This window comes from Rhinolophus sinicus, linkage group LG03 (genome assembly GCF_036562045.2).
Source record: "Rhinolophus sinicus isolate RSC01 linkage group LG03, ASM3656204v1, whole genome shotgun sequence".
Lineage (NCBI taxonomy): Eukaryota > Metazoa > Chordata > Mammalia > Chiroptera > Rhinolophidae > Rhinolophus > Rhinolophus sinicus.
In genome coordinates, this window is record NC_133753.1 from 57,037,492 (window position 1) to 57,052,588 (window position 15,097).

At 32.8% G+C, this 15,097-nt stretch overlaps 1 protein-coding gene across 1 annotated transcript in view; it reads left to right on the forward strand.

The window, feature by feature from the left end:
* The window catches only part of TRPM7 (transient receptor potential cation channel subfamily M member 7), a 104,375-nt gene that overhangs the window by 31,061 nt on the left and 58,217 nt on the right, over window positions 1–15,097 (forward strand). The window contains exons 5-11 of the mRNA XM_019730656.2: window positions 1,482–1,695; window positions 4,115–4,239; window positions 5,341–5,512; window positions 6,768–6,942; window positions 8,258–8,381; window positions 9,329–9,401; window positions 11,792–11,892. Coding sequence (XP_019586215.2) covers window positions 1,482–1,695; window positions 4,115–4,239; window positions 5,341–5,512; window positions 6,768–6,942; window positions 8,258–8,381; window positions 9,329–9,401; window positions 11,792–11,892 — 984 coding nt within the window. The remainder of the gene's footprint in view (window positions 1–1,481; window positions 1,696–4,114; window positions 4,240–5,340; window positions 5,513–6,767; window positions 6,943–8,257; window positions 8,382–9,328; window positions 9,402–11,791; window positions 11,893–15,097) is intronic.

A 15,097-nucleotide genomic window follows, 5' to 3' on the forward strand; every position in this document is an offset into this window, starting at 1 on the left:
TCTCACTTTTTCTTTATTCTCTTTCGTGTCTTTTGAATTAAGTATTTTTTATTCTCTCTTTCCTTATTAGCATATTACACATTCTTTTTCTATCTTTTAGGTTAATCTCATAATAAACACTATAAAATACATTTTTTACTTGTTATATTATAAATTAAGTACTTTTACTACTTCCTGGACAATGCAAGAACCTTTGAAATACTTGTAACTGCATTTATTTCCCTCATCACTTACGTGCTTTTGTTGGTATTAATTATATTTCTTTCTGTACTTTAAAACCCAAAACATAATTATTACCAACAATTTATCCTGCCTCTCTGCCTTGATGGGAAAACAGTGCCAAATGGTGGGCATACCTCTCCAAGTTTTCCTATTCTCTTGGATCCTGATTCCTTAAGTTTCCCTGCTTTTGTAGCTTTCTGATGCTTTAAGATAGATGTTATTGATCTGTTTTCTAGTTTCTGTAGTTTGCAGGGGCAGAATTAATCCAAAACAACCTAGTCATCATTGCCAGAAGTGGAATTCCTCATTTATTTCTAACAATCTTTTTTTTCTTTTTAAACTTTTATTTATTTTACGTGTGTTTTTCCAGCACCCATCAGCTCCAAGTCAAGTAGTTGATTCAAACTAGTTTTGGAGGGCACAGCTCACAGTGGCCCATACGGGGATCAAACTGGCAACTCTGATGATATGTGCATCGTGCTCTAACCAACTGAGTTAACCGGCCACCCCAACAATTTTTTTTTTTTTAATTTTGAACTGTTTTCCAAACACAACTTTATATACTTAAGCATAACAATGAGTTAAAACTAATCCAGAAAGACTTTAGTATAGAACAAATCTCATTACAGCATTCTTAAGGTACTCTGGAGTAAAATTTATTTTCAGTAATTTGTGGGTCAAATCCACAATTACTTCCAGTGAGGAAAACAGTTATCCGTATTAAAAATATCTTTGTCATTTCACTACACAGTCACAATTCTATTATAAATGAATAATATCCTTGACAAAACTTTCAAACAGGTAATTCAATATTTGCTTCTCTTAATAGCAAGAGTTGTAGAAGCCTCCTCTTTTTCACCATTCTCTTTTTCCCTTTTCCCATCATCATAGCTAGCCTTAATTCACTACTTCTCATTCACGGCATAGTCATAGTTAAATAAGCTAATAAATACTTTGGATAAATTTGTAAATTTGATGAATGGTAATTGAGTTTATGTAAACAGAAAAAGTAACATTTATATGTCTTAATCTTAAGGTTTAAAAATTTGAGTGCCACTACTATAGCTCTTACAGAATGATTTTCCAACTTGAAAATCATCTGTTGCTTTTTTGTAGGAGTATAAATCTAGTAAAAGTAGCCTATGAAATCTATTTGTAACAATCTGATTTAAGTAGAAGTTTTCTAAATTTGTATAATGTTGCATTATGAAACTTGCGACCATATTCAATTATTTTGTTCTTTTAAAAATCTTTTTTAGTATGTCAGACTGTCATATGACACCAAAACTGAAGTCATTCTGCAACTTCTGCTTAAAGAATGGCAAATGGAATTGCCCAAACTTGTTATCTCTGTACATGGGGGCATGCAGAAATTTGAGCTTCACCCACGAATCAAGCAGTTGCTTGGAAAGGGTCTCATTAAAGCTGCAGTTACAACCGGAGCCTGGATTTTAACTGGAGGAGTAAACACAGGTAATGTGATGAGTACACCAATTTTATTTAGTGTGTTTGTAAATTTTTCATAATATCAATTAGATATTTGAAATAATAGTTAGCATTGAATATAAATATATTCAGTTCTTCTGTTAAATAATCTACAGTTCCTAGGTATACATGGTAACTATAAAAGTATTTGGTTTTTCTTTTTTAAAAATAATGCATTTTAGAGCAGAGGTTGGCAAACTGTGGTCCATGTACCAAATCCAGCCCACTCCTTGTTTTTGTAAATAAAGGTTTATTGGAACACAGCCACACTCATTTGTTTTTGTATTATCTATGGCTACTTTTGTGCTACAACAGCAGCAATGAATGTTGGACTGTACGTCTTGCAAAGCCTAAAATATTTACTATTTGGTGCTTTACAAGAAAAGGTTGATGATCCCTACTATAGCAAAGTATTATTTCTGTCACTTTCTGGCTGCTGGTAAATTGTAGAAGAGTGGCAGTCTATTACCTAGGCAGTGGTAAGAAGTAGCTTTGAAAAATAATTTTTAATACAGTGGGTGCCAAAAAAATGTATACACATTTTAAGAGAAGAAAACTATTAAAATTGTAATACTCAATATATACCAATAACAAAAAATGAATACAAGTCACCTTTGACTTCTGCAATTACAAGAGGTGCTCAGAGTGGTTACCATCAACGTCCAGACACTTCTGATTACGGCGAACTACTGCCTGGGCAGCGTTGACCAAAGTGTCCACTTGTATACATTTGTTTGGCACTCCTGGTATACTATAATCTTTCCTTCCAAGTCTTCCCTATACAGGTTAGATATAAGGAAGGCAAATTAATTTTAATATCCAAAGTAAAACAATTACTACTTAAATTAGCTTGTAAATACCTAATTCATTACCAGCAACTGTGTTTTGAACCTCATTGTGTGTCAGGCATTCTCCTGGCTGCTAAAAATGTGTCGTTCTACACAACAAGTAAAATATTTACCTTCATGGAGCTTATATTCTAATGGGGGAGATGCAGACAACAAACAAACATAGCTAAATAATGTATAATATGTTACATGATAAGTGCTATGAAGACACATGAAATATAAAGGAGGAATAATAAGGGATGGTGGAGGGGGCTTCACTGATAAGGTGACATTTGAGTAGAGATGGAAGGAATGAGGGAACAAGATAAGAATAATGTGGGGCAGAGCATTTAAAGCAGAAGAAACAGCTACTGTTTGTTGGGAGACCAGTAAGAATAGTCCAGCGCACCTTGGTGGAATGAACAAGGAGCGCTAAGTGATGAGATCAGAAAGTTACGGGTGTTTGATGGCGGCTAGAATGGGGTGGCGTGGTGAATAGCTGGGCAGTAGGCAGATCATTATATAAGGCCTTGTACTCCATTATAAGTACTTGAGCCTTTACTCTGAGAAAGGACAGTTTTAAGCAGAGTTGACGAGTGAAGATCACTTGGATGATGTTTTGAAAATAGACTGTAAACAGTCAAGACAGCAGTTGGAAGACCAGTGAAGATGCTACTTCCATATTCAGGTGAGAAATGAAATCTAATGCATTATAAGAACTAAACTGAGTGATGGCACTGGTTTGCTAGGGCTGCTGTAACAAAATCCCACAGATTGAGGTAGCTTGAAAAAAAGAAATTTATTTTCTCACAGTTCTGTAGGTCCAAGATCAAGATGTTAGTAGGTTTAGTTCCTCTCTTCTTGACTTGCAGATGGCAACATTCTTACTATAATATGTCCTCTTGTGGCCTTTCCTCTGTGCATGTGCATTCCTAGTGTCTCTTTTTGTCCAACTTTCTTCTTCCTATGAGAACACCTGTCAGATTGGATTAGGGCTCACCCTAATGGCCTCATTTTAATGTGGTAACTCTTCTAAAGGACCTGTTTTCAAAATCAGTCACATGCCAAGGTACTAGTATATAGATTTCTATGTAGGAATTTGGGGGCGGATACAGTTCAGTTCGTAACAAGTGATAATGAGGAGTTATATATTCTTTTGAATTGTCTTTTCTACTGTTCTCCCAATTTTTGATTCAGTTGGACAACTTGTATAATTGTGTGTGTGTGTGTATGTTACTTATAGTTCTGAGCCATGCTCTTCATTTTTTAAAAATGATGTGTAGCTCAGTAACAAAAAGCTACTTACATGAGGAATCTAAGAGGATGAGGCCTAGCAACATAATAAAAGTGAGTTTTACATGTGTTTCAGGCAGTTGTAGTGATTTGATATCATGGTTTTGGTGGGGTTTTTTTTACCTTTTTGGTCGTTTTCTTTTGTAAGTTTGTCTTTTGGACCTTTTTGCCTTTTATCGTGTATGTGTAAAGAAAATTAACACAAATTGTAATGTTACAGATTGAGCACGGGATTCTTAACACAGTGGAGACTTTCAAATAAAGTGAATTAAATTTTGTATGAACAGGTGTGGCCAAACATGTTGGTGATGCCCTCAAAGAACACGCTTCCAGATCATCTCGAAAGATTTGCACTATTGGAATAGCTCCCTGGGGCGTAATTGAGAACAGAAATGATCTTGTTGGGAGAGATGTAAGAGTGGTTTTAAAATTTTTTATGTTTGAACTTATACATAAACAAAATTAGAGCAAATGTATTGCCGTTCAACTTAAAATATTCATGAACATACCATACTTTTCAAATTACATTTAAAAAGTTTTTTTCTGAGGCTTTCTTCTGATCTTTTTGAAAATGCATACATAGATAAAATATAGTGTTGGTGCATTTTGGTTTCTGCCTTTTTTGTGTAACTTCCGTGTTTTCCTGAAAATAAGACCTACCTCGAAAATAAGCCCCAGTTAAGATTGTCAGCCAGATGGCCGCATTTAGTACGTTATGATGATGTTCCAGAAGAAGATGACATGACTGTATTTGAATAAATATAGATTGTTGTACATGAAAAAACATAAGACATCTCCTGAAAATAAGCCCCAATGCGTCTTTTGGAGCAAAAGTTAATATAAGACCCAGTTTTATTTGGGGGGAAATACGGTATAAGGCCTGGTATTATTTTCAGGGAAATACGGTATTTCACACCTTCTCCATATGCCAGTCTTTGTAATTAAAATTTTAATGACCAAATGACATTAAGAATTAATTTTATTGTCACTAAGAGGAATGAAATATTAGTGTTTTATTTGAATAGGTTAAAGACATGTGAGTTGATTGTGGGTATTTATCAAGAGACTATTTAAAAGGAATTACTGAATTACAATAACTTTTAAGTGCAATTAAATTTCTAATATCAATTTTAAAGATTCTACTTATGGCTAGATAAATAGCAATATGACATTTGATTGCTTTTATTCATTGCCCTTTACATATTGCTCTTTATTCACTAATAGCCTAATTGTTACTTATTGCTTCATATTGTTTACTTATTTGCTGCTTCTGCCTTTATGTGTGATAATGAAATATTATATATTCTGCAGTAAGAGTCAAAATATCATTCAACCCATATTGATTAATGTTCATCTGCTTAAGCAAAGCTTGTACTTTTTGATATATTTTCTTTTTGTTACTATAGGTAAATGGAATTTTACCTATACTTGCCTTTGCAGATTATTTCAGTTTATTTTTACTTTACATTATATTTAATCCTTCCCACTAACTCTTATATTTGATATTGTTTAGGTGATTGCTCCTTATCAAACATTATTGAACCCTCTGAGCAAATTGAATGTTCTGAATAATGTGCATTCCCATTTCATATTGGTGGATGATGGCACTGTTGGAAAGTATGGGGCAGAAGTCAGACTGAGAAGAGAACTTGAAAAAACTATTAATCAGCAAAGAATTCATGCTAGTAAGGGAATTTGTAAATTTGTTACTGTTGAAATTATTCTGGGCTGTATTAATTGCTAGCAGCATTCTTAAAAGGTAGAATGTTCTTTGAAGTGCTCATTTCCTTATATAGCAAGATAACATATGAAACAACCAAGAATGACTGACCTTAGACAAGTAAGACCTAGGAAAAGAAGTCTTAAAGCCAAATAGGGTATTCAGGTATTGAGGCCAAAGCCCCAAACATTCATTTGAAACTCTGTTGCTATTGTAACCCCATTACAGCCCAAGGAATTCTGAAATATTCTTAATGTGTGATATATTCTAATACATGACTTTGATAGTCAAGAATGAAGAGTAAACGAGGGGGGAAAAGTGCTTTATTGCAAAGTAAGGATCATCTTGTTTAAAGTTTATAACATGAGTAGGTATCACTCTTCGGGAGGTGTGTCTTAAAAGTTGGTATTCTTGATACTGGTCTTCCTTTCCAACGGTGGTAAAACTTTCTGGTTCAACATTTCTATTTTTATTTCAAAAAGAAGAAATTTTATAATCCTAGGACACGAAGAAGTGAGCTCAATGACAAAGTGAAATAGAAATTCAAAATTATAGAACTGTGCATTCAGATTATGGTGGCGTCATAGCATCTCTTAAAATTAGGAATGTCTTAGAATACTATAGTTACTTATATTTTGGGTTCTCTAACTGCATTGCAGGGTATTATTAAAAACAAAAATTGGTATTCTTCACTAAATTTTTTTCTGTTATTCTTGTAGAGTTCTTGGATTCTATTGATCAGTTACTTTTAAATCCTGATTTTGTCATTAATTTCTATATTAATGTCTCAGTGTATTTGGAATTAGAAATACACATTTTAAAAATGAATAAAACAGATATATAGAAGTTCAACTCATAAAGTATTAAAAAGCAAACTAAAAACTAGTTATTTTTAAAATTTCTTATCTAGAGTCCAATTAATGAAGTAAAGTAACTTTATTTTTCAATAAATGTGTAAATTCTAGTTTATACTTAATTATGTATTGGATTTTCTAATTTTGTCATTTAGAACAGACTTTAAGTCAATGAAAAAGTAATTTACTCTGTATTTAATTTATTTATGCCAGACTAGCATCATGTTGAGTGCTTAAAATGAAGTCAAAACAGTTTTAATGAGAAATTATATTGTGGCCTTTATTTTTATTTTGTTTTTGATTGGGTAAAAAACAAGATCAAATTACTGAATTTTGCCTAATATCTTAATCTTTTACCTTTTTTAGGAATTGGTCAAGGTGTCCCTGTGGTGGCACTTATATTTGAGGGTGGGCCAAATGTTATCCTCACAGTTTTAGAATACCTTCAGGAAAGTCCTCCTGTTCCAGTTGTCGTATGTGAAGGAACAGGCAGAGCTGCAGATCTGCTGGCATATATTCATAAACAAACAGAAGAAGGAGGGTAAGTGTATAATTACAACAAATTTTTGATAACTTTATATAATGAAGCTTGTGGTTTTTGGATATTAGATTCATTTTAGTGTATGAACATGAAAATTTCAAGTTTAATACAATGTCTTGTTAAGGTTTGAGGAAATAGCCTGTCTGATACATTATTGAAATGAATTAAAATATAGCAGTGTATTCATAGAGGACAATTTTGCAAGATCTGTCGAACATACAGAGGCACATATCTTTTGACGTAGTAGTTCCATTTCTGGGAATTGTTCTTTAGATGTTCTTGTACACATGAAATAACACGTTTAAAGTTACTCGTTACAGCATTGTTTGCAATAGTAAAAGATTGGAACAAAATTGAACATATATCAAAGGGACTAGATAAACCAAATAAATTATGATCTCTCTGCACAATGGAATAGTTTATAGCTGAGTAAGGTTGGTATCTGTACATAGATTTGGGAAGATTATCAAGATGCGGAGGGTCCCAGAAAAATGTATACACATTTTAAGAAAGGAAAAAAACTGTATTAAAATTGTAATACTTAATATATACCGATAACAAAAGAAGACTACAAGTCATGTTTGACTTCTGCAATTATAAGAGATGCTCAAAATGGTTACTATCAATGTAATTTTGATACAGTTTTTTCCTTTCCTTAAAATGTGTATACATTTTTTTGGCACTCTGCATATACACAGAAAAAGGAAGATGTAGAGTAGCATGTAGAGTAGCATAAAAGATATTGTGTCATTTATGTAGAAAAAGAGAGAGGATAATTTTTTGTATATATAGACAGAGATCCTGGAAAGTTATACAGACTAGTAGTGTTACTTGAAAGCAATTGAGATAGAACAGGTCAGATAGAAGACAGTGGGAAGGAGACTTCCATGAATTTTCACATTTTTATATTTTAAATTATTTTACATCATTATATTTTTGAGCCATATAAATATAATACCTATTAAGAAAAATAAAAATGCAAGTATGGTCATGTTTAAGACATTTTGGTGAAATACTGCTCTATACAGCGTAATGTCTTAAAATTATCTTTATATAATATCTTTTAAAATGTGAATGCTGCTATTGCAGCACATGCCTTGTAAAAAATTTTCAGAACAATAACTCCATTCCATTTTACCCCTTATGAATTATAGTGGGAGTCTCATGAAGGAGAGAATTTCACTGAGAGTCAAGTATTTAAAATTAATGCACTAGCTTTAAAGGTCTTACATGGATTCACCTGTCCTTCATTTCATATTCTACAAATAATGGAAACAGAAATCAGTGAATTAAGTTTTGTTAACTCTTACTCTAGGAATCTTCCTGATGCAGCAGAACCTGATATTATTTCAACCATCAAAAAAACATTTAACTTTGGCCAGAGTGAAGCAATTCATTTATTTCAAACACTGATGGAGTGCATGAAAAGAAAGGAGCTTGTAAGTAGATTTTAGCACAGTAAATAAGCCTTTTTATTTTATTCAAAGCACATTCTAAATTGGTGAAAAACTGGTTTTTAATTTGGAATTTAAATTTTCATATCTTTTTTTTAACCATGTAAAGATGTCATTTATTGTTTTGTTCAAGTTAAAAGGTAGCTTAGAAGAAGAATTATAGTTTTTATACGGTATTGAGATATATATTTGTACATCTGTTTTAGGAAAAGTTTCATAACTAGGCCTCAACAGACAAGGGCCAGAATCAAGGAAGAATGCTAAAGAGTTTGTTATTGGCTCCTCTAAAATGTATTGATTAATAGACAAAAAAAACTTGAGTGCTCAAATTAAATTAAAGATCAGTGTTGCTTGATTTTCAGTCATCTAAACATGGCTTTAAGTTTTCAGAGATAAAGTTTATCAACTCTATAGTAGGTGGATGATGTATTTCATTTTTGTACACTATGAAATAAAGTTAGTTGAAAAATTTGTATTGAGGTTATTACAGTAGTCTTTTACTTTATGAAAAAGGTTATTAAATAAAAATCTCAAATGGTATTACACTTCAAATAATTTAAAGAAATTTGCAGTAAAAAAAATTCTCATCAAGGACACATAATAGAATAAGTGTTCACTCTGTAGAAGGAACAGCAGGATTTTCTCAGATAAGTAATCTATAGCCTCAGCCCATAAGTCACTTACTCAGTAGTAAAGAACATAAGATAGGTCAAAAAATGAAACCAAACATTTTGAGTATACTTACCATTTTATTTGCTAAATTATACAAACTCTTTTACAATAATATTATGTTTTTTGGTTCCTTATTTCTGACCAAAAAATCCTTCCAAAACTGTATCTTCCATGTAGTTTGCAATTACTCTCTGTTTTATGTCTTATGCCTTGGCTTTTAAAATGTAATGGCATAATATTATGAATTAATCTTTAAATAGATCACTGTTTTCCACATTGGATCAGATGAACATCATGACATAGATGTAGCAATACTTACTGCACTGCTTAAAGGTAAGATTTAAACTTTTTTTTTTGTAAGATCATTCATTTATGTCCTGTTTATACAAGATAGGACTTTTTAATTTAGCAAAGTGTTTGGACCTGATTTTTTTTCAATAATTTTTCTTTGTGAAAGACACATTTTTTTGACAATAAGTTTGCTTCTGTTTTTATCTTGTAGAATTTTTCTAAAAGTTTATAGCAGGATTTATGCCACCAGACCTATTTAATTATCCTAAGAATGTGTCACATTTTTGATTGGCTAAAAAAATAAGTATATAAAGGTAAAAAGATATTAGTTGATAGAAATTCAAAATAGCATTTTCTTTTCAATGAATTTTTTTTTAAATTTTATTGGGAAATATTGGGGAACAGTGTGTTTCTCCAGGGCCCATCAGTTCCAAGTCATCTTCAGTCTAGTTGTGGAGGGCGCAGCTCAGCACGAAGTCCAGTCGCTGCTTTCAGTCGAGGGGGCACAGCCACCACCCCATGCGGGAATTGAACTGGCACCCTTGTTAAGAGCTCGTGTTCTAATCAACTGAGCCATCCAGTTGCCCCGCCAGAAGCTCAGCGGCAGCTCGTTGTCTTCAGTCTAGTTGTGGAGGGCGCAGCTCACTGGCCCATGTGGGAATCGAACCGGCAATCCTGTTGTTCAGAGCTCACACTCTAACCAACTGAACCATCCGGCCACCCAAAAAATAACATTCTTAAACATGCAATTTTCATTCTGAAGGGAAATTTGGAAAGAAAAATAGGGATGTCTTCTAGGATTAAGGGGTTAAGCACATTGAATTATTTTTCTCTCATTATCTTGCCAAAGACATCCAACTGATATAACAAACAATATTGCAGTGAAAAATCTTTTAAAATTAAAAACTAAAATGATGTCCCATCTAAGTACCTGAAAACCCCATTATGCAGTGAGGTGGCAGGAGCTGAGCAAGAGGGCATTATTCTTGTTATCATTTACAAGAATTTCCAAAATATTAGACCACAATAAATTGCCAGTAGATCACACATTTTAAAAATATATAATAAAATATAACATATACATAATCTTGAGAACAAGAGATCATAAGTAATGGGATAGCAAGAAACTACTAAGGGAAAGCTCAGTAAATGGGATTGCATAAAAATACGATCTAAAAAGAGAGCACCTAGTATTTGCCATATACTTTCTATGTTGTAGTGGTGTAGAGTATTTATTTTATTTTACCTTTACAATAGTCTTAGGGGGAAGATTTCTTATTATTTTCCTTATTTTATAGATGAGGAAACTAAGGAAAAAGAATGTGGAGGGATCACAGAGAGCTGTTGTTAAAAATAAAAAGATGACTACCTCATGGAAAAATGAGTCATACTTTATGTAAAAGATATTAGCAGAATAATACAAATCCTTGGAGGAAATGTGGAAAGATGGTCAGTGTTATAATTTTTAGAAAGTAAAGTTTGCAAAAAATCTTTGTCCCTCTAATAGGTATTCTTATACCTCTGATGGATGTTATAACCTTTCTGGAATGTATTTTGGCAGTATATCAAAAACTTCAAAGTATATGTCCTTCTACTTACCAATTTGGCTTCTATAAAATCATCCTATGTAAATTATCAAACGTGCACAAAGTATACTTACCAGAAAATTGAAAATAACCCGAATGCCCAGTAGGATATTTATTGAATAAATTTTAGTTCACCTTTAAAACGTATTGATATGTATACAAGGTAAATCTACCAGGCATGCCAAAAATATGTATATAAGTGGACACTATGGTCAACGTTGCTTGAGCAATAGTTCGCTGTAATCAGAAGTGTCTGGATACTGATGGTAACCACTTTGAGCACCTCTTGTAATTGCAGAAGTCAAACGTGACTTGTATTCATCTTTTGTTATCGGTATATATTGAGTATTACAATTTAATACAATTTTCCTTTCTTAAAATGTGTATATATATTTTTGGCACCCTCCGTATATGTACTGTTATGGAAAACTAAGGTATGATATTATGGTAAATAAAGCAGGCTGCTGAATACTTTGTATAGTGTGATCCACTTTTGCATAAATAATTAAAAGTATACATGTTAATTTATATATGCACAGAGAAGCACCTGAAAGGATATTTTTCATAATTTTGTCAGTACTATCTGTATAATAGAAACAGGGCATCTTTTCTTCTCTTTGATCTGAACTCTTTGTAGTATAAGACTGTGCCTTTTATATAGTTGGAAAAATAAAAGTCCTCAACCCTGAGGGTTACCTTTTCTGTTTGAGGCAGGCTACCTCTGAACAGTGACTGACACTAACTGTGTAAGTTAGTTTAAAAGGGAGTTGGGAGAATTCATAAGTGTTCACATTTTAATGAAGGTAAATTAATTGAACTTATCAACTATTTTATTTATTCAATTAGGTACTAATGCATCTGCATTTGACCAGCTCATCCTTACATTGGCATGGGATAGAGTTGACATTGCCAAAAATCATGTATTTGTTTATGGACAACAGTGGCTGGTATGTAAAATAATCAATCTGTACATAATGTAATTAAATTAAACTAAAAGTGTTGGAACTGTAACCTAACTTGACATTTTACCTGTCAAATACAAAATTTACCAAACTGCAAACTTATTTTACCTAAACATTTCCACAACATTCAAATTCATTTAGGATTTAGTAAGTTCTATTTGTCTCTTGATAAAATGTTATTTTTTTATAGGATAGAGATCTTTAAAAATCCCAGAACTGAAAGAAGTCTTAGAAATAGTACTTATGCAATCTGTGTTCATCAGGGATATTGAGTGTAATTTTCTTTTCACGTTCTTGTCTGGTTTTGGTATCAGGGTAATGCTGGCATCATAAAATGAGTTTGGAAGAGTCCACTCCTCTTGCGTGTTTTGAGGATTGGTATTAATTCTATTTTGAATGGTAGAATGAATCATTGAAACTGTCTGCTCCTAGACTTTTGTTTGTTGGGAGGCTTTTGAAAATTGCTTCCATATTAATAGTGTAATCAGTCTGTTCAGATTTTCTGTTTCATCATTATTTGATTTTAGTACGTTGTTTGTATGTTTTTAGGAGTTTATTCATTTTTTCTGGGTTGTCCGATTTGTTGGCGTATGATCGCTCATATGACTATTTCTTTGGTGTCGGTTGTCCCTTCTCTTTCATTTCTGATTTTATTTATTTGAGTCCTGTCTGTTTTTCTGGGTGAGTCTGTTTTTTTCTTGTTTTCCCAACTTTGTTTTTCTTTTCATAGAACCAGCTCTTAGTTTCATGGATTTTTCTTTATTATCTTTTTGGTCTCAACTTCATTTATTTTTTCTGTAATCTTTATTTCCTTTCTTCTACTCACTTAGGGCTTTGTTTCTTTTCTAGTTTCTTGAGGTGTAAAGTTAGGTTAAGTTTTGTTTTGTTTTGTTTTTGAGGTAGGCATTTTATTGCTGTGAACTTTCCTCTTGTAACTGCTTTTGCTGAACCCACAACGTTTGGTATGTTATATTCCCATTTTCGTTTGGATGGAATGTTTTGTGTATATTTGTTAAGTCTGTCTGATCTAATGTGTCATTTAAGGCCAATGTTTCCTTACTGATTTTTCGTTTGTCTGGATTATTTATCCATCAATGTGAGATATTAAACCCCCCCTACTATTATTGTATTACTATTTCTCCTTTTAGGTCTATTAATATTTGCTTTGTATATTTAGAAGCTCCTATGTTGGGTGCATAAATATTTACAAATGTTTCCTCCTGTTGGATTGAGTGCTTTATCATTATGTAGTGCCCATCTTTGTCTCTTAATACAGTTTTTGTTTTAAAACCTATTTTGTCTGATACAAATGTAGCTACTTCTGCTTTCTTTTGGTCTTAATTTCCATGGAATATCTTTTTGCATCTCTTCACTTTCAGTCTGTGTGTGTCTTTACCTCTAAAGTGAGTCTCTTGGAGGCAGCATATAGATGGGTCTTGTTCTTTAAATCTATTCAACCACCCTATGACTTCTGATTGGAGTATGTCGTCTTTTTACATTTAAAGTAATTATTGATTGATGTGCACATATTGCCATTTTCTTAATTGTTTTCTGACTGTAATTCTTCCGTTCCTTTCTTCTCTTGCACTCTTCTTTTGTGATTTGATGACTTTCTTTAGTGATATATTTACATTCCTTTATCTTTTGTATGTTTACTGTGGGTTTTTGCTTTGTGCTTACCATGAAGCTTACATATAACAGCTTATATCTATAACAGTCTATTTTAAGTTGCTAACAAGTTTAATCTCATTCTAAAGCTCAACGTTTTTACTTTTCTCCTGCCACATTTTCTTTTGATGTCATATTTTAGATCCTTCTATCTTGTATATACCTTAACTAATTATTATAATCAGTTATTTTTACTAATTTTGGCTTGTAACTTTCATAGTAGCTTTATAAGTGATTAATCCACTATCTTTACTGTATATTTACCTTTCCAGTGAGATTTATTCTTTCATGTATCTTTTTTATTACTAATTACTAAGCACCCTTTCTTTTCAGCTTAAAGAAGTCCCTTTAACATTTCTTGGAAGGTGGTTTAGTAGGAATTAACTACTTTAGCTTTTGGTTGTTTGGAAAACCTTTATCTCTCCTTCATATCTGAATAACTTTTCCAGGTAGAGTATTCTTGGTTGGAAGTTTTCTTCTTTCAGCACTTTGAATATATCGTGCCACTCCCTTCTGGCCTGCTGGAAAATCTGCTGATTGTTTTATCGGGGTTCCCCTGTATGTAAGAAGTTGTTTTTCTCTTTCTGCTTATAATATTCTCTCCTTGTCTTTAACTTTTGATATTTTAATCATGTTCTTGGTATGGGTTTTGTGGGTTCATCTTATTGAATCTTTCCGGATGTGGATGCCTGTTTCCTTCCTCAGGTTATGGAAGTTTTCAGCTCTTCCCACAAATAAGATTTTTTCCCTTTTTCTTCTCTTTCTGGGAGCCCTGTGATAGAATGTTAGCCCATTTGATATTGTTCATTAAGCTGTAAACACTGGTTTTCATTCTTTTGTTACTTTTTGCTGCTCTGATTGGGTGAGGTCCACTGCCCTATCCTTAATTCACTGATCCTTTCCTCTGCTTCAGCTAGTCGGCTATTGAAGCCTTTTAGTGTACTTTTTTCAGTTTCATTATTGTAGTCTTCAGTTCTGTGACTTCTATTTGGTACATTCTTATAATTTCCATCTATTTGTTGAAATTCTCACTCACTATGTTAATCCATTCTTTTCCCCAGTTCTGTGAGCAACTTTGTAACCATTACTTTAAACTTTTTGTCAAGTAAATTACTTCTCTCCATGTCATAAATGTTGTTTTTGTGACATTTTGTCTTGTTCTTTCATTAGGAATGTATTCTGCTTGTTTCTTCATTTTACTTGACTCACTTTATTGGTTTCTGTACAGATAGAACAACCACCTCTCACAGTTTTGAATGAGTGGCCTTATGTGTGTGGGAGGGGTGAATCTTGTCATTTAACCCTGCCCCATCTCCTTATTGTCTCTCAAATCTTTGTGCTTGTCTAAGTAGACTATTATATTTTTAATAACTCCCAGTAGTTAAGGATGTGCCAAGACCTGTTGTCCTCAAGGGGAGAATCTCAGCACCTATATTCAGGCTGGTTGGAAGCCAGACCCTTGACAAAGCTTTTAAAAATCCTCAGCAAAATATTAGGAAACCAAATTCAGCGGTACATTAAA